Genomic DNA, 27912 nt, shown 5'->3' on the forward strand with positions numbered 1-27912 from the left:
TAGAGATGAGCATTTTATTTTACTCAACTTATCTTTCATAAGTGAAACTGCACAGTTTCCACTTCTGAACAAGCTTAATTAAAACTCACGGTAAAGCTTTTTGGTTTTCAGTATGAAAGCTGTTTAATAATTGTTAAATGAAGCATTATCATTGAAATAGCAGCAGGAGTATTTATTCATCCTGCTGAGACACAGAAGGCTGCAACTAGCCTTGCAAATCAAAATTTTGTGCCTGATCCCAGCCTCTGGAAACACTTAGTGTATTCCCAGTTAGCAGCATAGATACAGAACAGAGCTTGACAAACTATCTGCAGTCAACAGCTTGAGCCAACTGGCTTCTACATTCGTTTATTAGCTAAAGAGTGTAAACTCAGGGGTCACTGTGGCCTAGTGGTTAAGGCTGCCAAAACAATATTAGGTAGTCACCTGCACATCTGCAGAGGGTTTGAGATGGCTGCGTAAATGCTTTCAGCATATATGTCAGTCAGCTGATACGTAAAAAGCACCTCTACGAGGAAGTAAGTTGGAACAGGCCAGCTAAAAAAAATCAGTGGAACTATGGTAATTTACACCAGATAAACACGGGCATTGGCTCTGCCCTGTGTTCCTCGCTGAGACGTAAAGTGCACACACATGGTAACTGTCCTTGCCTCAGCCCAATGAGCCAAGGCACAGGGCCTTTCTGCCGCATCTAAGTTGAGGAAAAAAACAACTCTGTCCTAAGTGGCAGCAGCCTACAGAAGTGCAGCAGAAGATGCTGTTTCACAAACACAAGTTGCACCTGAACAGCCCCATTTGCAGGTCAGCTCGCAATCTGCCTCAGAGAAAAGAGCTGCAGAAAGAGCTTCCCATTGGGAGCCTGAGCGTGGGGGTATAAAAAATAGGCTGGCGACACCCTCTTCCACCCGCTTGTCAGAGGTGGTTTTCCCGTGCAGCGTGAATGCCTGACAGAAACACTCTCCAGAGGAACAGAGAGAAACCGCCTCACAGCACAGTTTCCCTGACAACTCCAATCAGACTGTGAGGCCGCTCGTGCTCTGCTCTCTGGATCCTCCTCTCTGCCGACTGGCCCGACTGGCCTTCACCTGCTGTGAAAGTGCTCAGGTCACCGCAGCTCTCCAGGTGCAGCAGCCCAGGGCGCTGCCGGAAAGGGAGCTCGTGGGCCCTCAGTGACATGGCTTGCGGGGCAGGCGACATCACCTTTGAAAAGAAAAAGCATAAATCAGGGTTGTTTTCAGGCTGTTGTTCCACTGAGATGGTTTCTTACCCAACTAGGAAGAAGTTGTAGTGTTGCCTGTTTTCAAAAAATATACATATAAATAAATATATCTGAAAGTAAAACTGGCATTTGTACAAGAGAGACAGGAAAAGTGCCACTGAGAAAAGGCATGTGTTGTCATTCCTCAACTGTTCTTTCTCCCCCCCCCCCCTTTTTTTTTTTTTTGGTGAAAGCTGCACAAGAATTGGTTCACCCCAAACTATGGCACATCAGGTAGAGCTTAACAGGAATCAAAGTGTTACTTCCTGCTGAAGCAACTGGGCTGTAACAAGCTCTAGGCCAGCGTGAAAAATAAAATTTTCCTAAGTAAAATACTTTTCAGCTCTTTTGTGTCAAATCTGTTGAGGCTTCTGTTGCCTGTAGGCTGCAGTGGGAAAATTGCACTGTATTTCCACAGCCTAAATTAAAATTTTGATGTGTTTTGCATGACAATTCAAACCAAAACCAGTTATCACAGCAAATCACTCATGCTGTGCTTGAATCAACTCTTTTTCCCAACTGCTGTATAAGCTGCTGAGACATTTGTTTGATGACGTCTGCAGTGTCTGAAATGGCTGAATATTCATTCCACTGATGTAAGCATATCTTTTCTACTTTTTTTTCATTTAGTACTAGGTCTTATATTTATTCAGGTCTTATTATTGCCACAAATCACAAAAAGTTGCTGCCAGTGGGTTTACATCAAAATTTTCTTGTCAACCTGCATTCGTGCCAGTTTCTTCTCTTTCATCTCGCCTGCCACCTTCAGGATAAAACATTGCTATGCCATTTACTATTCGTGATTCTACTACAAAAGACCACCTCCTTCAGCTTTAAAAAATACAGTGTTCAGTCTTCTGACCTGCCTTGCTCTGTCAACCACAAGGCCAGAGACATCACACGTGCACAGCCTCATCACTTCTCATATGTTCCCAATATGAAGCTAAAATACCACAGAGTTTAAATTGGGTTCAAAAATTTTGACACACAAAGCAGAGCTGCAAGTGTAAAGCTAGACTCCCAAACCAAGGCCAGCTTGTAAGTAACAATACCTGCTCAAGGAAGGTGGCACTGGTGATAGCTTCAGCCATGTGCTCCTCATCTGATTTTAAAACAGACTTGATGTTTTCCACCAGTTCGTGTATGTCAGGTGCCATGCTGCAGGAGGACTGCTCCAGGAACCGTGACACAAGCATCTTAGTGTCTATGTAAGACTTGTAGTCTATCAAAGATCGGGGTCTTGATCTCAAAGCTCTTGTTCTCAAGCTCTTCCGCAACGTGACAGCGTCAACTTGTGGTTTTACTTCAGTCTGAGTCGCAGCCTCACAGCTGAGCACTGGGCCTGAAGACAAAGATCAACAGAGCAAACAATTTACTTGCTTCACAGTACTTTTCAACAAGTATCTTGTGAGATTTCAATACTGATTCAGTGGTGATGCAGTGCACAGTTTAACCAAGTAAAACTGAACAGTACTGCACAGCCAGAACAGCATGCAAGGTTCACCCTGCACTGAACCTATGTTACAGAAAATGCTTGTAAAATAAAGTACACAGCTATGGCTGAGTGCATATCACACATCAAAGGGCCTGGAGGAACGTTTCTGTGAATGTTATTTGCCATTTTCTATACATCAGTTACCTTCTCTTCTGCTTCTGCTCTGATTGGTGAGAGCTGCAATGAGCATTCAGTATTAATGTTAACTCACAAAGCAGGCTGAACACAGTTTGTGGAGTTTTATGATCCTTCCTGAGCTCTCAGTTATCACCAGCCAAAAGGTCTGTTTACCAAGTATCTGAAAATAATTGCTTCTCAAGCTGGAAGCTAGTAATACCAGAAGCTGGAAATTTACTACAAAAAGCCATTCAAAATGACATTGCAAGGACCACGCAAAGGTCAGCAGGGCATCAGTTCCACTGCCTTTAGCCCAAATAAAAATCCACAGCCTTTGGTCTAAGTAACAATCACTAATTTTTGTCCCTCCTGAAAAGAGGACACCCATGGGTTGTTGAAGCAGCTCTTTAATGATGGCGTTACGCCAAGTACAACAATACCAGGAGGAGATCCAAGGCTTTCCAGCAAGACGAGCACAAACTAACGTGGAGCAGCTTCCGCTGCTACAGCAGCTGACTTCCCTTTTGGCAGCAGTTATTTTGCTGTCAGGCCCCAGTGCTGAGCAGGCCTAACCTGAAGGGCCCAGACACTCCTGGCTGATGGATTCCCTCCACCCCAGAAATGCTCTGCTCTGCTTTCCCAGCTCTGAATGGGCTCTGTGTCATTCAGCTATTGCTGCAGCAGCAGATTCTCTGGGGTGCTGCAGTGGAAGCTGATAGGAGGGAAAGAGAAAACAGATGATGCAGTGGAGACACAAACACATTCCACAAAACTGTGTTCAAAACAAACGGTTACGGCTAACAGGCCCCCTCCCCACCTCTGTTCTGTGAGGGACAATGTGTATCAGCAGCTATTACAGGGTTCCAACAGACCGTAATGAAAACCACAAGACTATTGACTAGTGAATTTTTGAGACTGTCGACAGAATGAAGGGCTGTGCAGCCACACTCGTAGTTTTCCCACAGCGACTGCATTGGATCACTGACACCACAGTATCTGCAACAGACTGCATCAGCTCTCTGCTGTGGGTTTATTTATTTATTGTGCTACGAGGAAGGAGAAAAGAGGGAGGGAGGAGAGTACATTTAGAAGCTAATACCGAATACCCAAGCTAATTTTGCTGTTAATTGCACCATGACATTGCCTCTGCAAGCTTTTAGATGCTACTGTGCAAGTGCACTGAGCAATCCTGGGTGTTATCTCCTCCTCCTCCACCATTCTCCCTCCTCCCTGAAGTAGCAATGCCTGCTGCTGCAGACCCTGTTCTTTAAGGTGAAAGCCTACAGAGACAGCAAGACTAGGGCGTTACACAGAGGGGATGTGACACAGCACAGACCTTGCTGTAACCTAGGCACTCTGCTGGGAGGCAGTAGCTGACATCTGCAGGCAGCGGGTTCAGGGTGCTGACCCTCTCTGAGCAGCAGAATCACAGCATGGTTTGGGTTGGAGGCACCTTGCAGATCATCTTGTTCCAACCCCCTGCCCTGGGCCCAAATGTTCCCTTGAGGGTTCATTGCCTAAGCACAGACAGAGAAAATTAAGTCACCTTGGGGCAACGGGCAGTGCAGCACAGGGTCACTCTTGGAGCGCCTCTGCAAGGGGTTGAAGGCTCTCTTGTACGCTCCTTCTGCAGGCGCGGGGCTCGCAGCTGAAGGTGAAAGGCTCACTCTGCTGGAAGACTTAGGAATTTCATCACCTGCAGAATCGGGAATAGCAAAGGAAAAGTCGTTAGAATAAAGCAGATCTGCAGGCATCACTATTTCAGGTTATTTCCATTTTTTTATTTGTTTGAGTGATGACTGGACACAAAATTTGACGAGGTGCTTGTATGTGTGCGTATGCCCACACTCACCAGAAATACTCATCTAAAGCCTGCTTAAATTTTTACAGAAACCTGTTCACCCTTACACAACTGGAGCAGCACCAAATACAGCTTTGCCTAACAGAAACCTCACCTTGAACTACCTGTTCAGAGAATAAGGTGGCTTCTCAGAGAGAAAACTAAACCTCTCAGAGCTTGAAATACTCCTGCATACAAGCAGCTGTACCAAGATACAGCAGCATTTGGCCACAGAACTCAGTCACTGTTTACAATTATGTAGCTCATAAATCAGTCACCAGTGCCTATATAGGAATTAAAGACCTTGTTTCATAAGGTTCTTTGTTAAAATAAAGACTCCCCTGAATTCTTGTTATCTGTATCAACTTTTCAGTCAATCAATACTCCTCCCTTTCCTGAAGGTGGGATGATGTGGTGTCACTCCTGCAAAGTGCATAGGACTGGATGAAGATACACGTTTTGCAACCAACCTGGTTCTGTGCCTCCATCTGATGGCACCTGGTATCTTACAAGAAAACAATTTTCTTGCTCACACAAAGGCAAAACCAAAATGAATGCAGATAGCGTCTTATTCAGAACATGGAAAATGTTCATGCAATTACCCTACCAGAAAACTGCCAGTGGCTGAAGCCGTCAAGAAAATTAAGCCTTGGATGATGTGTACTTGTTAAAGATAACACCTTATCTCCCACACGAATGCAGCCTAGAATCTCCTGAAGAGAAGAAACCGTGGCACAGCCTATATAAAGCAGACACCAGCCTGAAACGTCAGGAAATAGCAACAGAGAATGGCAGACCAAGGACCAGGCAGGACTAAATCCATCACCAATAAAAACACTAACCCTAGCGGGGCTGTGCTACCAGTCAGTCCTTCAGGTACAGTGGTGCTGGTATTCTGGTGAAGGATTTAAAAAAAAAATAATCAGAAGAATAACCTGATTTCATGATTTTACGATAATTCTTAATAATGTTACAGGTGTTAAAGTGCCTCAGAGGTTCAGGTGTGAGTGGCGTAAAGCTGGTGCATACTGGAAATGCACCAACCCAGTACGTGATGACACAGGGCAGCTGCCAAGCATCCCCAGGCACCAGGAGGTTGTCTTCGTACTGCATTTGGCAGGGAAAGTACCATTTTGCTGGAGAAGAAGGCTTCTGAAGCCAGTAAAACCATTTCAGCTGGCACAAAGGATGTCCCAGGTCCTCCTGCAGCCAGCAGCTGGGATTCAGGTGGGCAGCAGGCAGCCTTTGCTTCCACTGGGAGCTACGCCTTGTCCTCCAGTCCTGATGAAGCCAAGGGAATCACAGCGCTGAACTCAAACGCCCTGGCACAACAGACCCCCAGCAGGAACCACAAGCTCAGCACTTATTTATAGGCTGTTACGTGGCATCAGCTGAGACAGCTGGTGGAGTCACCCTGCCCCACGTGTAACCCCCCTGCTCCGGTGCCTCACCCCAGCGGGCAGCCAAGCCCCACACAGCCTCTCGGTCACAGCCCCACAGCAGGACAGGGGCTGGGAATCAGAGTGGCAAAAGTGAGAGAACTCGTGGGTTGAGATGAAGACAGCTTAATAAAATAAAAAAAAAAGAAAGCGAAATGAAGTAGGACAAGTGATGCGCCATTCAAGATACTATGAAGAAAATGAACTTCACTCCAGCCAGACCAAATACACCTCCACAAATATAAATAAGAGGAGAGATAGTGCTCAGTCTATTTTCTTCAATTCGCTGTCCCTGGAAAGCCTTGGCATCTGTATGAAGCAGTGTTAATTTTCTTTCTTCTTGCATATGAACGTAACAGCCAAGCTGAGAGGTAAAAGTCACTTTGCAGGCCAATTAATAAAAACAGGACAGATAAACACACTAAAAAGATGGGGAGGAGAGAACAATTTACCACATGTGCTCCAGTCTGCTTGCTTGAAAGGAAGTTTTTAAATACAAACAATGCCTCAAACAATGCCTTATCATGCGTTTTGGTTTTTTGGGTGTTTTTGTTTGTTTGTTTGTTTTGAAAACTTTCCCGACTCTGCTGCCTCTCTATAGTTTTCTTTTCCTGTTTTCTGTTCTCAGAACTTCCAGCAGCCACCATGCAGTCTCACATCTGACACCAGTTTGCATTCAAAGTGCTTGGAGAATGCAACAGCAGCTTCATCTACCAGGAGGCCTTAAGAACGAATCTGTGTGCTGCCACTCCTCTGAATTTCTTTCTGGCCATTACAACTGATGAGATACCAGAAGCATGCAGGTCTTGGTTTTCGGCAGTTTCAGGCAGACTGCTAGAGTGTAAGCCAAGTTTGAAAGAATTGTTATTTGATTAAAGTACAGTTCTGTGGGGAAAAAACAAACCAACCAAGAAACTATTTTTTCTCCTGTCATCACTTAGTAGGGATAATTTCAACTGTTTAACTTCACAAACCAAGGTTTTTCCACAGCTTTTTTTATAAAGTCAGCGGGAGTCAGAGTCATATAAGAAATTTGCAACATTGGTTGTTTTTGGTTTTTTGTGTGTGTGTTTTTGTAGGTGTCTTTACTCTCCATATTCTTGTGTTGTAATCACTGTGTAGATAAGCACACGACCATCTGTTGAACAACAGATGATTTGTGTAGCAATAGCAAGCTAAAATGAAAAGCAGAACGGATTTTCACCACAGCTGTACTAGAAAAGCTGCCTGCTGCTTACCTGGAAGAGCCAAAAATATTTTAATTGCAATTGTACAGCACAGAAATTGGAAAAGCTAGGCTGAAGACAGACTGGAACAATTTCCATAGTTTTCTGAAACAATGCTGAAAAAAGTCTGATGTAACCTCTACTTGTAGTATAGCCACGTCCCGTGCCAGTATGCAGAAACTCATTAGCAATTCTTCCAGTGCAAGCTCAATAATGGAGAAGTCCCACATTTAGCTCAACACGTTATTTTGTTCATTTTACTCTTTTCATCAGCAACAAATTGTCAAACAGGCACCATTGTCTGTACAAAGCACATGGAGACACTGGAGCTGAAGATCATTTCTTACAATGTATGGATGCAGAGTCAGCAACTTAACTTGCAGATTGCTGAGAAGGGAATATATCTTTCTTTCTAGATCTTCACAGTGAACAACTTTTTTTTTTTTTTGTATTTTAAAGCTTAATCTCTGTTCCTGCTGCCCAAGACAATTGTAATTCTGCATCTTTGGCTTGAAATATGGTGGGTGGCTTTCGAAGAAATACTAATGCTGCTGCGATATTAAGCCATTTGGATTGGGAAGAACTGCTGTACAGCAAATTCTAAAATGTTCTTTTTACCTTGAGAGGCCTGCCTGCCACTTGTTTCCACTGAATCAGCAACAACTTCCACCACACCTATTTGCAGTGCAGCTTCCTGGAATAAAGCAGAGAAGTTGAAAATCAGAAACCATCATCATTTTTTTTCCAATGCTTTCCAAGAGCTGCAACATCCATCTTAGAAAGTGAGCAGTTGACTACATGGCGACTATGCTACAGGGCTTTAATTCCACTGCAAAACCAAGAGTGGTATATTTCTAAAATTAATTTTCAACATCCTCTTCAGACTATTTCGTCCTCCTTTTTTGGAAGGGAAGCATTTGTCTTCTGAAAACAGCAGTGACAAGGGATCAGTGCACATGGTAAAAGTCCCATTGTTGTCCAACATGGGAAGACTACAGGCAGAGAAGAGAAGCAAAGCATGGAGGCAGCACAACAGCCCTCTAGGACAACCAGTGTGCTCCTCCACTGTGTACTCTGCTCCTTCTCCCATACTCAAGTAGTTTTCCCCCATGACACCCAACTGGGAAAAAGTTTTCACGCTCTAAAGGTGAGATGCAGATCTTACCCCTACAGCAGCCAGACATACTTCACTCTGAGACTGCTACGGATCATACCTGCTCGGAGCTGATCTGGCTCACCACAGCTTCGTATGGAGGAGGTGGATCCAGGGGGCAGAACACTTCCACTCCTTTAATCCTCGCTCCGTAAATGTGCGGCAGTGGAATCACATCAGAGCCGAGCATCCTGCAACACACAGCACCACGCAGCGCCTCAGCACGGTGTCCCACTGGCAGGAGGACACCATCAGACACAGCTCTGCTGGCCTCCCCGCATCAGCTCCCATTTGGGGATCTCAGCCATGGCTCACAAACTTGACACGAGCTGTCAGGTCTCCCCAGAGCACATGGGACATTGCTCCTGAGGAGGTGCACCCAGGAACCCGCTGCAGCTGCACAGAGGCTCAGGTTTACCTTGAAGAGACTCAAAGATGGTGAGGCATTCAAAACACGATAACCCAGCTCTGATTTTTATGAACTATTGAATTCCTAATTATAACTGAAATTCAAGATACTCCTGATCTCACGTTTCATGTTTAGTTAGATACGGCTACACAGAAAGAGACTAGAGGCTATGATGATGCTCGGCTACGGACGTTACAGCCAGTCCGTGTCAGACGCACACTTATCTCACAGATAACCTGGCTTCTCAATTTACTATAAAGAAGCCTCAAATACAGCTGAAATGCTGAAGATGTTTTCCTGCATTATCTTCCTGTCAGGCAGCAGAAAGGGAAGAAATCAGAGCAGTGTCTGAAGAAACTCTTTTAGGAAAATGTTGCTTTTGGCAACGAGTTTTTACCTTACCTCATTTAACACTGGGGCAGGGTGGTGATGAGCTGCCCAGGGAAGCTCCCCTATGCAACCTTCCTCTCTTTGACTCAGGTCAGCTAAGTTTTTCTCTGCTTTTCCCTACATTTTAAGCTATTGATTTGGCAGTGAGCAGGTACCTCACACAACCTCAAGTCCGCAAGTTTTGCTCTCCAGATCCACTTCAGGCTTCTAGCTGCAAGAGCTGGATGGGGGCTGTCTACAGAGATATGCTGCACAGGAGCAAGACCTTCCCTGCAGAGCTTAGGATTTCTCTGGACACTTTCTAGAGGTACTGAAGATGGCTGTGAAAAAGATCGCTTTTTTCCATGCCATGATCTGAAAGTGCAGAGGGAATGGAACTGTCTACAAAAGGTTGTTAAGACAGGAGAGGATTAAATTTTCCAAAAAAAAAAAAAAGGATTTTGGCAATTGATCATTACTTTTTTAATTTAAAAAACTGAGAAAATATTTCAGCCTATTTCATCTGTCCCTATAAACTCCAAAATAATTTCAAAGTACAATGGAAATTGATGTTCAACTAACATTAATTCTTCACATTTTTTTAAAGCATTCCACATGTGCACTGAGCTTACAGCCACTGCATACCCAGAATCACACACCTCTTGAACCTTAGTTTGACTTCATTTTTAAACATGCTTGATCTGGTCTACGCAGCTCAGTCACACTGAAAATTAATGCTGCATACAAGAACTATATCACCTTACATCTTATTAGAGACTATGCAACTAGAAAAGTGTTCCCTTAAGTGCTAAGGCATAAAGCATATAAAACTTTAGTGAAAGAATGTGCAACTTTGTCAATCTGTTCTTTATCTCTTAATGCCCACTCTCTCTTTTTATATAAGGGGAGAAATGCATGCATTAGTCCTGCAAATTGCAGTGGACAACAGCAGGCAGTGTTCCTCTAACCTCTTCTCTAGGCAGGTGCTCTCTCTCCAAAGTTGAGCCCTGCCACGATCTATCTTTTCCAGCCACCGTAATGGAGACCCAGGATATCAGCAGGCTGTTACTGCATGGGTAGCAAGCAATTACAGATTACATACTCCATGTGGTTTTACAGAGATCGTAAGGGTCTAGGCGCAAACGAGCAGCAAACAGTGAGCAGCTTTCTTAAATGACAACACGGGGAGGTAGGGAACAGTAACAAAGGCTTTCTATGGGCAGCCACAGTGAGCTCAGGGCAGGCGGGTGCCAGCCAGGACACTGACAGGGATGGGCTCATCCTCACCCTCTCCCACCCTCAGGGCTGCAGGCTTACAACGTGGCTCATTGGTAGGGGTGTCACCATGAGGCTGCCACCCTACACGAGGCTGCAGAAGCCTCGGACGCGGCCCAGCAGCCCCGGCTGTGCTGAAAATAGACAAAGAGAAACACTGCTGCCGGGAAGGAGATAGCCATCTAGGCTGACATGCCAGACAAAGAGCGACAGCCCCGCTGCAAAGCAGGGGAACTGTGACAAGCACATTTCAATAAATACCTCATCTGCCAAAGAGATCACTGCGCGCCGCCCTCTGTTTTCACACCGCTCTGTTTTCCTAATGAGCGTGTGAGATGCTGGAACCGAGACTTGCATAGCAATGTTTTTTAGTAAAGGCTGGAGTTTTAGATGGCTTTCTCATTCCGAATCTATTCCTGTACCATTTTACTTTTGCAGCCCCACAACAGGAACTGTAATTACCTCAGCAAGGACCACGGGGTCACACACAGTGTTCCTGATGAAACATGGAAATAAACAACACAGTCCCGCACGCAGCAAAAAGCAGGAGTTTTAAACAAGAGTTCCACCACTCAGACTGCTTGGGCATCGTGGCATTTTTACCTACAAGCACTGACTGTTCACAGCAGAGTAATGCAGCCCCACCAGCATCATAAACTAATAAACAAAGCTAACCTGCTACTTACTGTGAAGGGTATGTAACTATTTGGAAAACCATGGGTAACAAACCCAGATAAAAATAATCCCCCCCACACCAGATTTACATTTTAATGTTTCATAAGACTAATTATATCAAAGAAGGCAGCCTTCTGCAACAGAAAGTTTTTCTGCACCCTTTCTGTCACTCACAAGAAGATTAATACAGCTATTATTTCATTATCCTCCAAATCCTTCTTCCCTTATCTTTGTAGTACTGAATCTCCCTGCTCAAAAAAAAAAAAAGAAGGGAAAAAAAAAGAGAGCAATTACAACGACTTGTGACTATCCCATTTGTACTCTGATATGTTAACTCAACCCTCCCTCCTTGCTCCCACTCCAACTCCATCACATAGCCACAGATGAAGAAAAGCCCAGCAACAGCAACAGGGACAGATCCTGCCCGACTGCTCACACTGTGCAGGGTCTTCCCAGGTATGGAGATAAGAGCAGTGATTACATGGCTTAAGGGCACAATAAAAATACACCCTTTGATCTGCCCCATCTGCCAAAGAGGAAGGACTTGAATTTTTCTGGCAATGGGGGTCTCTGGGTCAGGAGTCTCCCTCGTACAAGCTGTGCTTGGCTTTTAATCTCTGGCATGCTCCTGACATCATCATAAAAGTTTTCAGTCATGTCAAATTGCTGCATTTCTCTTACTCATAAAAAGTTCCTACAGAATCTGAAGTGAAAACTACAAAATTATACCCCTCCATCCCACTGTATTTACACTGCCTCCTAACTCATAATTTTTTTAACTTAAAAAAAAAAAAGCCACCAAACACAAAAACAAAGAAAACGGTCTTCAGTAAATGAAGATTACATAGGTTTCGAAAGACACTACCAGAAAAGAAGAGAGTCTGGGGCTTTACCTGCGACTCATCCGTGGAGTATACGAATAAAACGTGGCAAAATACGAAGGAGGTGGCACAGGCGGGACGAAATCTTCAGGATCTGAAATGTGACCTTGTTCTTCAATTTCTTCTGCAGAAATCTGAGATTCATCCTAATCAAATGCAACTTCCGTTAACAAAGCTTCCAACTGCAATCTACTGTTACTGAACCATGTAATCTAATAATACTATTAGTACCACTGTTTATATTAGGCAGTGCCTTGCACTCACGTACTATGCAGGATCTTCTTGTTGCAAATATCTGTAAGTAACGCAGAGCAGCTGCTACCAAGCAAACTGTGGTGGTGAGAGCATTCAGGGCACAAAGAGCAAAGAGAACTTTCTGAAGAACATGAAGATTATGGAAATTAAAAGATTAAATCAACGTATTTGTAAATGTCAAAAAAATAAACCAAAAAACAAATACAGAAAACACAAAGATGACAATGACAGTTACTTCTTAAAAATGTATGTGATGCAGTCTTTGGGACAGGTAATCTCCAAGACTGAAAGAATTTGCAAAAGCTTGTTTTGCCCTATTGTGTGTCTTTGACAGAGAGACACAGGAGGGTTTAATACTGCTCAGATGTGATTTATAGGCCATCTATTCTTCCAAGAATTTTAACCTTCCTCTTAGCTTTTCTGTGAAAAACCTGAATCTGAGATAGTGAAAGCACTTTTTTATTTGGAGATGATGCTTTCTTGAAGTTCTATTTTAGATTCTTTGGGAGCTAAGAAGGGCTGGGTATACCAAGAGAGATGACAAACAGAGGCCTCTAATTATAAGCTTAAATTTACATCATCCTTATCCATGCAGTCCTGTCTGAACTGAACTGTAGCTGTGGTTGTATAAACCACAGGAAGGATGAAAAACACATGCCAGATCAGCAATGCACTGGTCAAGACTCAAAGATGAGCAAATCTTCTGTGTAGAAGACCAGAAGGTAACAGAGTTTTTCACAGTAAAAACATCATTCAATATTGTGTTTTTACCCAAGTATGGACATTATCAAAGCATTCATTTTAAGCAGCAAGTGCAGGGTACCTTAAGAAGGAGGTGAACAGCACTGCATGACTTCACTGGGTAGAGCTTCAGCGCATTCTCTTTTTCTGTGCATTTAGTGGGATGAAATTCTTCACAACAGAAACAAATCTTGTTTTCACCCATATCCACCTTTAAAAACAAAAAACACACTTTTAAGTTTATTACCTGTTTTACACAACATTTTCAGCTGCATAATACAGAGCCTGTGTCAAACTGTATCTCAGACAATGCAGACTGGATACAGGCGATAAAGTGAATAAAGTGAAATTTGTACAGCTCAGTATGTCAACAATTCACCCATCGTAGAGCTGTATTACACCTACCTCTTATTTGAAAGAGCATTACTAATAAGCTCAAGACATTTAAATACAACTTAAATCTAATCAAAGCTGCAGTGATTACTGAACAATTTTAGTATCCAAGCTCCTACAATACCTAGCAGCCTGGAAGCTCTTGACCAATACATAAGCCACATCCTTTGATTCATGGGTATATATATTCTGCATCTCTGTGGGACAGAACAGTATCAACAACTGTAACTTCAACCTAGCCAAACCAGTAATAGTTATATCTGTACAGCACTGCTGTTTGTAACTTTCAGAGTAATGTTGTTATCTTGGTTTCCAAGTAGAAATTCAACATCTGTGTGCCTTGAGATAATTGTTTTATTAGCTGTCAAATTCTCTAGAGTCATTGCGTCAAAGGTTTCCCACTTATGCAAGTCACTTCGCGGAGTGATTCATGATTTTCAGAACATCTTTTCACTGTACCCTATGCTTCCAGCCACAGAATGCTCTGAAATTCCTGAGATGTTTAACCCCCTTGTCTTGAAGAACACTAACAGCTCTCCATGCTGCTTCAGTACGTTGATATTAAGTGCTTGTAATCTTGGTCTCTCACTGCACTGGGCTGACTGGCATGTTAAGGAACCAACAACAGTTTTTTGTGAAGCAGCAACTGAATGAAAATAAATAGTCAAAAATCTTCCCATTAACCTTTAAGAGTTCCTCAAGCCTTTACACATGATCAGCTTTATTACTAAGTGATCCTATATCTTTCAACTTAAATTATTCCACTGTTTCTCGTTCAAAAATCCTTCTGCTTCTTATGACACCCCTTTGACAAAAATCCTTTGCAATCTATTCTTTCCTGTGCAGATAGCTTTTTCCTGCAGTAGAAGTGTTCTGAGGATGTGTTCAGAATGGTTTATCTACCTTATTAACAAAGTAACAAACAAACATATATTGTTCTGAACAGGTATAGCAAAAACTGTACGAACTCTCACCCACAAATTATACTGACTGGGCTTTTTCAGTTAGCCCATCAGTACCCAGTCATGCTTTCACCAATGGTTTATCTTTGTCAGATGACTATAAAAATCCTTTCTGCTAATCCTTAAGTGACCATTATATTAAAATCAGTGCTGGCAAGAGGAGTTTTCTAAAGATGCATTTGGGATTACCTTGCACAGAATCAGCTGTGTCTTCAGATGCTGAACAGAGCCCAGCTATCAATGAAGTCAAACAAAACCATTTCTGGGCCAATTATGCTTTCTTAAAATCCTGAAAACATTCCCTTTTGGGGTCTTTACCTTAGGGATATAATCAGCTTATGAAGACTCCAACTCTCCCCCCCCAAAAAAAAAAAAAAAAAAATGTTTATAAACACGGATTAAAAAAATTCTGTTGTGGATTTTATTGAGTGTGTTCACAATTTGAATTGAATCTAGGCTTGAAAGAGCAAGCAGTCTTTTTTTTTTTTTTTTAATCCCAGCACACTCTAGCTGTATTTTAACCACCCGACATGCATTACTTGCACCTCAACATCAGCACATTTTGTGAGCCCAACTTGACAGCTGATGCAGCATGCTACGAAGAAATATGTGTAAATCACTATGTCTGCTCACCAGATCACACCTAGGAACACTGGACACAAACTGAGCACCTTGACATCCTAGTATAAATCCAGCCAGGTTCAGCAGCACACAGATGACAGACAGCAGAACAAATAGGTTAACCTGAAACAGAAAAGCAAAGTTAACAGCTGATGGAACAGGATCACAAAACCGATACAAGAAACCTACGGCAATGCAAATCCCATTCCCAATCTCAAGACTCTCCCCTTCCAAGCAATTTCTAAAACTCCCTAGGACTTCACTGAAGTGCCCCTGGGCATCTAATCTTGAACCAGATCAATCTTAAAGCAGATTATTACTTTGAGCACATTTACTGTCTCTCTCTCTGTCAGCTTAACCTGCACTAACTGTGCAGTAATAAAATACATGCAACTACTGAAAAGCACAGGTAGCTAAAGATTTTCTGGAGCCCTCAAACAAGTCCTATCTCTGATCCAATCGATTGTAAAAAGGCTGACTGACCTTCCTAGGAAGTGCTTTTCTACCCAGACAGTTTTCCAAAAGGTCCTTAAAATTGTCCAACTGCCACGTAATCAGCACGCCAGTGAACTAGGGCAAAGCATGTAGGAAAGTGCAAAGCATCTTAAAAATTGGCAAAACTTCTGAAATCCATGATATAGTAGAATCGTATTGTGTCATAGAATTGTATCATAGAAAGGCTTGGGCTGGAAGGGACCTCAGAGATCATCCAGTTCCAACCCCTGCCATGGGCAGGGATGCCACCCACTAGACCAGGCTGCTCAAAGTCCCATCCAACCCAGTCCCCCTCCACGGATGGGGCAACCACAGCTTCTCTGGGCAACCTGTGCCAGGGCCTTGCCATCCTCTGAGTGACAGATTTTCTCCTAGCATCTAATCTAAATTTTCCCCTTTTAGTTTTAAACCATTCCCCCCTTGTCCTCTCATTACCTGTCCGGACAAAAAGTTGCTCTCCATCTTTTTCATACGCTCCCTTTAAGTACTGAAAATCTGCAATAAAGTCACCCTAGATAGAGTCTTCTCTTTTCCAGGCTGAGCATCCCCAGCTCTCTGAGCTGTTCTTCACAGGGGAGGTGCTTCAGCCCTTTGATCACTTTCATAGCCCCTCCTCTGGACCCACTCTAACAGCCCCACATCCCTCTTGTGCTGGGGGCCCAGCCCCAGATGCAGCACTCCAGGTGGGGCCTCACAAGGGCAGAGCAGAGGGGCACAATCACCTCCCTCCACCTGCTGCCCACCCCTCTGCTGATGCACCCCAGGACGCAGTTGACCGTCTGGGCTGCAGGCACACACTGCTGGCTCATGTTGAGCTTTTCATCCAGCAGAACCCCCAGGTCCTTCTCTGCAGGGCTGCTCTCAGAATGGCTAAGAGCTGAGGAGCTTTAATGTTCATGCTCATTCCTGAAATAACAACATGTCATCTCTGTAGGTTTTGCAGAATTGTAGCACTACCACATAAGGTAAGTTTTAACCTCAAAAAAACAACAAATAAAGCAGCTTTTAGTACTTCTCTGAAGTGAATTGGGACTATTGTGTTCTAGACATACTGAGAACAATCAATATTAAGGGGAACAGCAATTTTTTAAGGGGAACATCTACTTTATAAATACCGTAAAACCACAGATAAGAGGTTTTTAATGATAGGAAGCACTTTGAGTGTCATTTGTCTTAATGTACAGACATTTAAACCACAGATTTTAATCTCTATTTTTAAATTAACTCTTTTCTCAGCACTCAAGTGAATCAATACCTTTTCTTACACTTTTGTCTAGATGGTCCCAGTTACCCAAGTCTGTCAGAGTAGTTTTAAGGGTATCTCATGCAAAGAATGCTTTTCATCTACGTTCCACACCAAGCACTATAAATCAGAAATTAGTTGGTTTCAAAACTAAAAACACCATCTGTTTTTTGTTATATGTATAGCCTACTTCTGACAGCAAAATTTAATATACAGAACTTCCCATTAAAGATGCAGAAGACAAAAGTAATTCTTCCACATACAACCTAAAACATCGTCAGGATCTGAACCATAGTTGGTAATACATTTACACAGATGGCTGCACAGGACCACGTCCAGCTGGGTCTGGAGAGGCTCCATGTCCCTCTTGTACTGGGGAGCCCAGAACTGGACTCAGCACTCCAGATGGGTCTCACCAGAGGGGAAAGATCACTTCACTCGGACCTGCTGGTAAGTCTGCCAGGACCCCTGGAGACTTTCTGCAGAAGGGCTTTCCAGCAGTTCATTCCCTAGCCTGTACTGGCGCCTGGGGTCTCTGCAGGGCCAGGACTCCACATGGCCCCTTGATAAAGTTCATGACATTCCTCTCCATCCGTTTCCCCACCTCTCCAGGTCACCGTTTGGGACGCACCAACACTTGGTGTATCAGCCATTCCTCCCCGTTTTGTATCATCTGTGAACTTGCTGAGAGTGCACTCTGTCCCGTTGTCTAGATCATTAATTAAGATATTAAATAGCATTGTCCTCAGTATCCACCCCTCGTGTGCCATGCCGCTGACTGGCCCCTGGCCAGCCTTTGTGCCACTGATCACCACCCTTTGGATCCAGTCACTCGTCTAGGTTTCAACCCACCTCGCCGTCCGCTCATTTAACCTGTACCTCGTCAGCTTGCTCTTTAAGATATATTCTCCTCCAGATGCAAATTTAAACACCTTCTCCATCACTACTCACCTACACATAAAAGCAGGCGTTCCACTTTATCGCAGTAAGAGAAGAACCCCTCCACATGTGAACAAGGAGAAAAAAAATACTGTTTCCCTTAGAATGAGCAGCCAAAGGCAGGCAGGCTATTTTAAAAGTCAAAATAGAGGTAACTAGTCTTAACTGCAGTGATAAAAATAGACACAACTCAAATTATGAGCTTAGTTTGGCCCACTGCCCTTCATCTTTCGAGCATTAGATAGACATGGACTGTGAACAGCTGCAGAAAGTCTTGATGAACATTTGTGTGAATTAAACTACAGGAAAGCAAAGTGTATTCTAATGTCAGAGACAGAATTTGCTAATCTCTTGCACGCGTGATCTTCTCCACCTAAAAAAATCATCATGCCCTTTGAGGACCCGGTCTAAATGGTGTCAGCCAACCAACCTAACTCTGCTGAAGTCAGTGGAGTTTTCTCATAGCGCCACTGGGAGCTCCAGCAGCTGCAGGGCAAACTTACACGGTAAGGCCCTGACCTTGTAACTCATTCCGTACAGGCAGACTGCGTGCTGTCCTGCTGCTGCCACTGCTGAAGCCAGTACCTAACGCCAGGAGGAACTGCTTTAACCTGCACTCACATGGCTCACACATAAGCAGGCACTTAAAAAGTGAGTGAAAGAAAAACATTTGCTCTGCACCCATTACCTCTTATATTTGTTTACGTCCTACGTATAATCCTTATAAGCATCCTTCTAGGAAAAGATAAGCCAGCGTATTGATTTTCCATACACACAGCAGCAATAGCAATAACTAAGCATTAATTATGTGACCTTACTAATTTTCTATCAGTTTATTTATTGTACCATGTGGAGACCTGCAATATACCTGTGAATAGAAAAACAACACAGAAGTAGAAGACAAACTACCTCATTTAACAAAAAAAATGCCTCATACTTTTAATGCAGCATTAAAACTTCCCATATGACTTAGTAAAAGGCCTTGTCAGCATCAAAATAAATGATAACAAAATGAGAAGAAACCTAACTTATGCCACACATAAGGCTTTTTATAGAGTCTCACAACTAGCAGCGTATTTCTTTTTATTGGTGTAGACTGACTTTAACACCTTTATATGAATGCCGTTTCTTGAATTAATGGTGAAGACCCACATGTGGGTCAAGACATTAACACTGAGCTATTTTACTTCTCAAACGCAGAGAACCAGGCACCACTACAGTAATTCTCGCTGAAACCAAATGACTTTGCCTATTACAAAGCTCATGGCTACAGACAGACTGTTGTATTGTTAGGGTCACACCTGCAGCTCCTGTTCACAGTCCTTTCTATTGTTGCTAGCCAAGCTTAAATTTAAGAATGACAGCTCACAAGGAAGTAAATAATACATATTTTGGCATAGACATTAAATCTTAGTTAAATCTATGCAATTCAGTCAGTGTGCAGATATCAAAAGGACAGTAGTTAGTCTTAAAAATCTTGGTTTTCAAAATTGGTTGGGAAACATTCTTATTCTAATGAAAAATTTCAATTAAATAAAAGGTTTACTAGAAATTTATTCTTCACAATATTTCAAGGTTTCAAATATATACTTGAGTTCCATAAGCTTTTATGTTTTGCGGTAAAGACCCATCCATTTTTGCCTCAAAAACATAAATATTAATACTTCTGAATGAAGGAATGTTTCAAACAAATTCCAAACCCCCGTGATTACCACAGTTAGGGCAGTAAAAGAATATGGAATCACACAGAGCACACAACCTTTACTTTCCAAGTCAAAACCCCACTGTCTTTCATGCAAAAGCTGACCACGTCTGTAATGGTGACAAAAAGAAGAGCTTGCCTGCTGTCTGACCAAGGAACCATAAAGCACCTGAAGGCACTGAAAGCCAGATATGCTCGCCCCACCTGCCACCAGGTTAACGTCTGGATGGCAGAGGCAGGGCTCCATAGCACAGCCAGCCACCACCAGAGCTCTCTGCCCCACAAGCAGCCTGCTTCTGACTGCTCCATGCCATGCTCCCTGTGGTGCCCCTGTCTCCCATGGGCGACCACAGCCAAACTGCTCCAGCAGCAGAAATTCAGTATGGAGCAGCTGACAGAGATGTGCTTAATTCAAAGTCGGCATTACAGTTACTTGGATACAGCGTCAAATCCAGGTGAGTTGGTGTACAGGATTTACATGGCAAGGTTTTGGTGGCAGGGAGTTGTAGGGGTGGCCTCTGTGAGAAGAATCCAGCAGCTGCCCCATGTCAGCCAGTCAGCCAGCATCAGCCAGCTCCAAAGGGATCTGCCGCTGTCCAGAGCGAGCCAGTAGCTGATGTTGTTTGTGCCTCCATGAGAGCAGATTGAAGAAAGGGAAAAAACTGCTGGACAACAGCAGCTGGGAGTGAGGGGTGAGCACCATCCTTGCAGTCCCCAAGGCGAGTGCAGCAGGAGGGCAGGAGGTGCTCCAGGCACAGCAGCAGTTCCCCTGCGGGCTGTGCAGGGAGAGGCCCCTGGTGGAGCAGGCTGTCCCCCTGCAGCCCATGGGTCCCACATGGAGCAGATCTCCACGCTGCAGCCCCCCCATGGGTGGAGGAGCCCCCGCTGGAGCAGGTGGATGTGGCCTGGAGGAGGCTGCGGCCCATGGAGAGCCCCCGCAGGAGCAGGCCCCAGGCTGGAGCTGCAGCCTGTGGAGAGGAGCCCCCGCAGGAGCAGGGGGCCTGGGGGGAGCTGCCCCCACCCGTGGGGGACCCGTGCTGGAGCAGTTTGCTCCTGGGGGATGGATGGATGGACCCCGTGGGACGGAGCCGTGTGGGAGCAGGGCTTGAGGAGCTGCTGCCTGTGGGACCAAGGCTAACACAGCAAGCATGGCCCGTCAGATGTGAGCTGCTCTTAATGCGTATGCAAACAAACAAGCAATGAGGAATCAGTATGCTTTTTGAAAAAAGCTAGGTTCCTTCAGTTTAAAGTAAGATTTACAGGCGTGATGAAGGAACGATTTTCAGAATGGACGGGAAGAAACCAGCTTCTCTGCAGGCAGTTCTCTGCCTGCAGCCCTGAACCATTGACAGCCAATATCCAAACAACTTCAGGAAGACAAAAAAAAAACACCTTTCCCCATAAACACATTCAGACAGGCACACACAGGAGGAAGCTTCTCCTTAGGAGGAAAAATCAGCTCCAGAGCACAAGTGCAATAAGCTGACTTCAGAAGTGGCTTGACAACTGATAGCCAGGAGAGAAAAGCCTCAGACAGCCACAAGCAAGGTAAGATTTCCGAGCCAGGGCTTCTCATCTGCTCTGTCACTGAAAGCCATGCTGGCCCTGCAGGAACGTCCTTCGAAGGAGCCGATTACCACGCAATTTTGCCTCACAGCACCCTGACTCTGCAACCTGTTACTCACTCATCACCTTCCGTTGCTGGGCTACAGCCACCCCTCTCTGGACTGACTGGAGGCCCACCATCGCCTGCAGCTGGCAGCTTTCCCTTCCCTTTTCCAAGCACAGCAGTGACCGACACACAGCCACCCCCTCTGCCACCTCCTCTCCCAGCACCCCCGCCAAGCCTTTGCAGGGAGACAGAAGGAGATCTTTGCAAGCAAAGGCACTGCCTTTTCATCGGAGGAACCAGACAGCAAAGGAGATGCAGGCAAATGGATGCACTCCCACAGGTTTTCAGGCTCTGAAATCCCTTATCAGAATAGCAAACGGGCTCCTTCTAGAAAGGTTTGGTGTGCTTTAAAGGGGGTGAAGAAAAGTGTGAATCCCATTATGAAATCCCTTAAAAACTGCAAACTGACAATAAAAGTAAGGTAACACGAGAAGTCTCAAGAAACACTGTGTTCCTACTGCAACCTCATCTTGAAGGAGCGACACCTCCTTAAAGACATTCTGCGGCACCCACCCGGTATTCAGCTTCAGTGCCAGCTCCGGAAACGAGGGAGGGATAAATGATGGAGAGAGCTCAACTGCAGCCTCATCTGAGGCCCCCAGTGCATACAAAGACAAATTAAAATCTTTATGTAATTACTCAACTTGGGCTAGAAACAAAACGATTTGGGGGGATTGGATGCATATGAAGGATTCTAGAGGGTACTTGGAATGCGTAGTTACATGCAATTACTAAAGCTAGCTGAGCAACTGACAACAGTTCTGCATAAGAAGAAAGAGGCCTGTCCTTACGAATATAAGAGCATTTTGTAGATTAAGACATAACCAGAGATGAAAAAAGGATAATGACCATTGCTAGTCCCACAAACTTTATGCTGTAACTGTTGAGCACAGTCCAAAGTCTCTCCATGAACACATCTAAACACTAACATAAATTGCAGCACTGCAAAACATGGTAATTCATACCACATGCCCAGAATAATCCTCACTCCTCAGATTTCAGGCATGGGTCTAGCACAGGTACCCAACATGCCCAATATCCAGGGTTTGCTGCAATCTTATAAAACCACCTTCGTGTGAAATCAATCCTTTCTGCATTGCTTACTTGCCGCATAAAGGAATTTCTACACCTGGCACCTGCCTGAGTTAAGGCCTGTCAGGAGGACAGACGTGTGATCACTGCTGCCTTCGCGCCAGGGACACGGCTCTGCGCTATTTCTGAACAGGCAAAGAGATCAGGGACCCAGTCCAAGCCTGGTGAGAGGAACCCATGACAAGTGTATTTGCAAGGAGTAAGTGCAAGAGGCTTGCATAAGGAGCAAAAAGGAGAGGGCAGTCACAGCTGGAAACAAAATCTGTTTTAGCTCTGAATGCATTTTCTGGTCTTATTTATGAACGTCCTAACTCTAAGCCATTCTGTACATTGACTGTCATTACTTAGGTCTTTGGGAAACCTGCCCTTACAACTTACACAGCAACTCAAAACTCCCAAGAGAAAATGTTCATGTTACTAGAGGATGGGTATATTAGAAATCTAGCCCAAAATGAGTTTGCTCATAGGAACTAACATTCTTTACTTGATAGGCTAGTTCATTCAATGCAAGACTCCCTTTGAAAGTTAGTTTCTTCTTGTCAATTTTTATTTTTACTGAAGCCCCATGAACTGCTTAGTGCTGGTTTCCTTTTTTGCATTTTATTATTTCGGCTTTCAAATCTTCTACAAAATATACATAAAATTAAGGAGAAAAAATAGGTTCACAGTGTCATATAGTCATAGAACAACTGCAACTGAAGGACCTCAGGAAGTCTCCAGCACATCCTCCTGCTCAGCACAGGGTCAGCTATGAAATCGGAGCAGGTTGCCCAAGGCTTTATTCAGTCTCGTCTCAGAAACTCCCCATTCACTGCACAACATCCCTGGGCAACCTGTTCTTGCCTGCTCAACCCTCCTAAAATCACTGGAAAACAAATGAAAGGATGAGAGTTTGCTGCCTTTGTATTTCAGTAAGACAATAAGGGCCTACAAAATTTATACTCAGAAGGCCTGAAAGAATGTGGGAGTCAACAACAGACAAAAGTAAACTACAGCAACAAGAAACAGCAGAGAACACATGTAATATAGAAAGAGGGGACACCCTGCAAGCCTCAGGCATTTTGAGAAGGATGGTGCTTACATTTATTTTCATAAAAGGATGGTCCTTCCAGACTGGGCACCCCAGAGACCAGGCTCCTCCTTGTATCCACAGGACCAATATAAAGACTTGTTTTGCTCCAGTTGTGCTAAATAATGCATCACTAAGACACCATAGTACTTCCACAGTTCAGTTCTCTGATCCTTGGTACCTCCTGCCGATGACAATGTGGATACCTCACACATCCCAAAGAAGTGTTGCATAAGAACAAAACACTTGTTTTGTCCTGGAAACGGTCTTGAGAAGTGACCATATGGTTAAAAAAAAAAAAAAGAAGAAGAAAAACACCTTCAAATCCCATCTTTGAGATGTTGAGAGCTACAGAGCTTTAGATTTCACTTACAAACAGAAACAGCTTGCACACCCTGCACATTGATTTACTTCTCTCAGAACACTGTCATGTCATCTGTATTTGAAACAGTAACGCTGGATACTGCAAGGCACCAGTGCTTAGGTTAGAGCTCAGACCTGCGATCAGACACTAGCAAAGGACAAATGAGCAAAGCTTTCAAACCAATTGCCTTATTTCAGCTCAAGCAGCACTGCCTCAGGGAGCTGAATTATTTATACTAAACTAGTATTTTCTTATACCTACACAAACACAAAAAGTGCTCTGTAAACAACACGAGCACATCCTCCAGACATGGTCTGCTCCTGCCCTTAGCAGAGACTCCTAGAGGTAACTTAGCCTTTTGCAGGCTTTGACTTCTCCCTCAATGATTATGGCTCTACAATCTGAAAAAGAGACTCAATAGTATAGTCTATTTTTATTAATTATTTTAATAAAAAGTGTATTTTTTTAAACTAATGACTATTAAATCCCAAGTCTCTTCTGATAATACGCTTACAACAAGTTTTAATCCGTACTTACCAGAAGTATCATTGGCCTCTTCCATGTTGTTAAGCCTATGATTCCAGACAAGATTACCTGTAACATTAAAAAAGCAGAATTACCAAGAAGTCAACAACTGATCAGAAAATGCCCTTTATGTATTCATTGCTGCTCTGACGAAAGGTTCTTTGGAGTGCTAGAACAATGCTGGGATGATGTGAAGATGCACTTGAAAGCAGAGACTCAGAGCCTGTGCTGATGAGGTTCTTCACTCCTAAGGGCATCCTCTGAAATAACACAATCAGAACTGACACTTTCACCTAGTGTTTTCTTGTGTTTTCCACCCAGAAAACATCCATGGTGGCAAAAAGTTACAGCAGCAACTCCCACCTCATCAACTGCCAAAATACGGCTTTCAGCTGAGGACGTGTTTTCCTGAAATGTGGCTAAACATATCTAAAATCTGTCTATGCTGTGCCCGTCTTCCATCAGCTCATCAGGTGTCCACCACTGCCCCTTCCTGCTGCTTCCCTTGTGCTGCTCTGCTCCACTTCTGACCTTTCCAGCCAACCTTTGGCTACCTCATTAACTTGCTGTGACCAATCTGATCTAGCACAGCACTTGTGTATGACTTAGCCCCAACACCTCCTGTTATCACCTGGTGCTGCAGAACCACCTGCATAGCCCTGCGGTTTCATAACTGGGAACTTTTTGGATCCTCAGAGCGCAACGCAGTTTTAAAGCTGGGCGCATCAGCACTGATGTGAGGTGGGGCTTTGGCTTAAGGGCAGCAAGGCTGGCTTCGGTACGTCTGTAAAAGCTCCATGGTGCAGGAAAAGAAAGCCTTCCTCAGAGTTTTCCTGAACTGCGTGTAACAGGTCCATTGCAGCCGGGACGTGGCACCTGACCTGGCAGCAGCAGGCACATCCCCGGCCCCAGCGCCCAGCTGCCTCCCACCTCTGCATCTCGCTGCCGGGCTAGGATTTTCCATGCACCTGCCTGGCAGTGTTTCAGCGCCCTGAGGAAGCCCAGCTTGCTTGCTGCTGTTTGATTACAGCCATCGGTCATTCCCAGCCCACACGTGCGTTTTTAAGACGCTCTGCGAGCACGGGTTAAACAGCTTACAAAGCCGTAAATAAGTTTGGGAACCAGGCAGGCGGCACCAAGCCGGCAGCGGGTCCCCGTCCCCGTCCCGGCACTTACCGAGGAGCCGGCCCAGAAGGGGCAGGCGTTCTTCACCTGCGGGGCGCCGCTGAGCGACAGCGCCCCGAAGCTCAGCGCCACCATGCAGCAGCCCAGGACGAGCTGCAGCAGCCCCAGCGACAGCAGCGGCCGGGCGGGCAGCAGCACCGAGCCTGGGGCCGGCACCGGGGCTGCCGCCGGAGCCGGAGCCGGGACCGGGACCTGCAGCGGCGCCGGGGGGCGGCGGGCGGCGGGGCCGGGCCGGCAGCAGCGGGAGCGGAGCGGCGGCAGCGCGGAGGGGGGGGCGGCGGCGGAGGGCAGCGGAGCCGCGGCCGCCGCGGGAGGGGCTGCCGAGAGCCCCGGCAGCGGGCAGCAGGAGCCCGGCAGCACCACCGGCAGCGACATCGGGCACGGCCGCCGCCGCCTGGGCCGGGCCGGGCCGGGCCGGCGCCCGCCCCCCTGTGCCAGCCCACCCCCAGCCGGCCGCCGACTTCCTGTGGCTCTGCCCGGCCCGCCCCGGGCCGCGGGCTGTGGGGGCGGCCGCCGGCACCGGGCCCCCCTCACGGGGTGGGGGCTCGGCCCGGGGACCCCGCGGTGGGAGTGGGCCGGGAGGGGAAGCTGCGGGGGGGGGAGGGTGGTTCACCGGCCGGGGTGGGTGGATGTGGACCTGTTGGGCTTGTCTGGGCATGAAATCCGGAATAAAACCGCGCAGAGAGTGTTAGATGTGGAAAGCAGAGGTTTTGTTACTGCGGGAAGATAAGCGGGGTTAAAGGAAGCAGAGAAACATCGGGGTTGGGAAAGCCCTCCAAGATCACCTGGTCCAACCATACCCCCACCACCAATGTCACCCACCAAACCCTGTCCCCAAGCACCACGTCCAACCTCTCCTTGAACACCCCCAGGGACGGTGACTCCACCACCTCCCTGTGCAACCCATCCCAATACCTGACTGCTCTTCCTGAGCAGAAATGTCTCCTCATTGCCAACCTGAACCTTCCCTGGCACAGCCTGAGTCCGTTCCCTCTAGTCCTATCACCCACAAGAAGAAGCTGACCCCCAGCTCCCCACACTTTCCTGCACATCACAGCTAGTGCTTTTGGAATTCAATACTTCTTACATTTCTGTTGATTTTCTATGTAACTATTCGGGATTGGGAGCACTCCATACTAAGAAGAGCCACCTGCCACCCTGGACCACCCTTTCCCAACAAAGACCTCACAAATCACCTTATACGCCAGGCTTTATGGACCAGGGTTTGGAGCAATAGGTTTTAATGCCCAAGACTGTGTAAGTGGGCTGTCTGAGTGCTACTGCCATCGCATATAACTATCTGCCCTTCCACTCTGTCATTAGTCAGTAAACGTGTAATTTCAGCCATCCAAGTGAGACTAAAGGCTATCATAGAGATGCTTACTGCTAACTTACCTTACTGTTTATAAGATTTTGCCTTTTATGTGGTTAAATGAAAACAGGATTACACATACTGTAAGTATGTCAAAGGCTTGCTAATACTGAGCCCCTGGTAAATGCTACATCCATGCACTTCAGGGCTTCAGAGTAGATGTCCTGATGCTACCATGTCAAACCCACAAAACACAGTCAAAGATAAAAGATGCTGCATCAGGAGACAGACCTTAGCCTTATCCAATGAGCATCTTACTTATAAAAAATAAAAACAGTACCCTCACTTCATCATGTGAATGGAATCTCGTACGTCTTGCCATTTATTTCCAGTTTGTTTGAACATGCTTTTCAAGTTTCATAAGTACAGGCTGGAAAAGGCACTTACGACAAAAAGTTATTTTCCATCTAAACTAAGAAATTATTACTTCATGTCTCAAATATGCAAACCTAGAATGTTTTCACCCACCTTACATGCTAAAGGGTTTCTGTCTTCTGGAAGTGCACATTGCTTTCTTTGTAGACTTTCACTGCCTTAAGCTGGGAAATAGAAAAGAACATGTAAACCCTTTTTCATCATGTTCTTTGTCACTCCAAGTACCTGAAACTCCAAAGAAGAAGAGGGCTGAACCAAAACAGACACGTTTTGCATGGTGGCCACATTTTAATCCAAATCAGGAATATCTGGGCTTATTGCTGAGATGTGGTGGGACAGCTTGCACAATTAAATTATACAAATAAATACTGGATGGGCCAACCAGGGGTACGCATAGCAGGTGATGTATGACAGAACCTGCTGCTCTCTGGCAAGGAAGAACTGTCTGGGAATGCGTCAGCAATGACAGATTTTGTAGTAGTGGAGGTCAGGTTCCTCAGGAGAATGCAGGAGGCAGGAAGTATCAGAGCACAGACCTCGGGCAGTAGGAGAGTATATTGGCAATCTATCTTTGACCTTGACCATGAAGTTTTTTATACGTCCATCTCAAGCATCTGGCAGTGTTTGCTGATAAATGACAGGCTCTTCTGCATCAGACCTCATCTGCCATGTCACCTCCTGAATTCTTATAATCATTAATTAAGTATTGATAGCATTTCTTATAACTAGGACATTATTTGTGCTTTGATTCTTTCATTTATTTTGAAACA

At 45.1% G+C, this 27912-nt stretch overlaps 1 protein-coding gene across 2 annotated transcripts; it reads right to left on the reverse strand.

The window, feature by feature from the left end:
- Positions 1 to 25852, reverse strand: ENTREP1 (endosomal transmembrane epsin interactor 1). Of its 2 annotated transcripts, XM_038170990.2 has the most exons (11): positions 25387 to 25850; positions 24223 to 24279; positions 15122 to 15232; positions 13216 to 13344; positions 12406 to 12513; positions 12150 to 12283; positions 8590 to 8719; positions 7994 to 8069; positions 4417 to 4566; positions 2311 to 2600; positions 1 to 1200 (listed from the first exon to the last, which is right to left on the reverse strand). In XM_038170990.2, exons 1-11 carry the CDS (start codon positions 25768 to 25770, stop codon positions 985 to 987), a joined length of 1785 nt encoding a protein of 594 aa, XP_038026918.2. In that variant the 5' UTR covers positions 25771 to 25850; the 3' UTR covers positions 1 to 984. The 2 variants fall into 2 exon arrangements, with proteins under 2 accessions (XP_038026918.2, XP_038026919.2); XM_038170991.2 differs by lacking the exon at positions 12406 to 12513 and having other exon boundaries at positions 25387 to 25852.
- Positions 25853 to 27912: the final 2060 nt, after the last annotated feature.

This window comes from Anas platyrhynchos, chromosome Z, assembly GCF_047663525.1.
Source record: "Anas platyrhynchos isolate ZD024472 breed Pekin duck chromosome Z, IASCAAS_PekinDuck_T2T, whole genome shotgun sequence".
Classification (NCBI taxonomy): domain Eukaryota; kingdom Metazoa; phylum Chordata; class Aves; order Anseriformes; family Anatidae; genus Anas; species Anas platyrhynchos.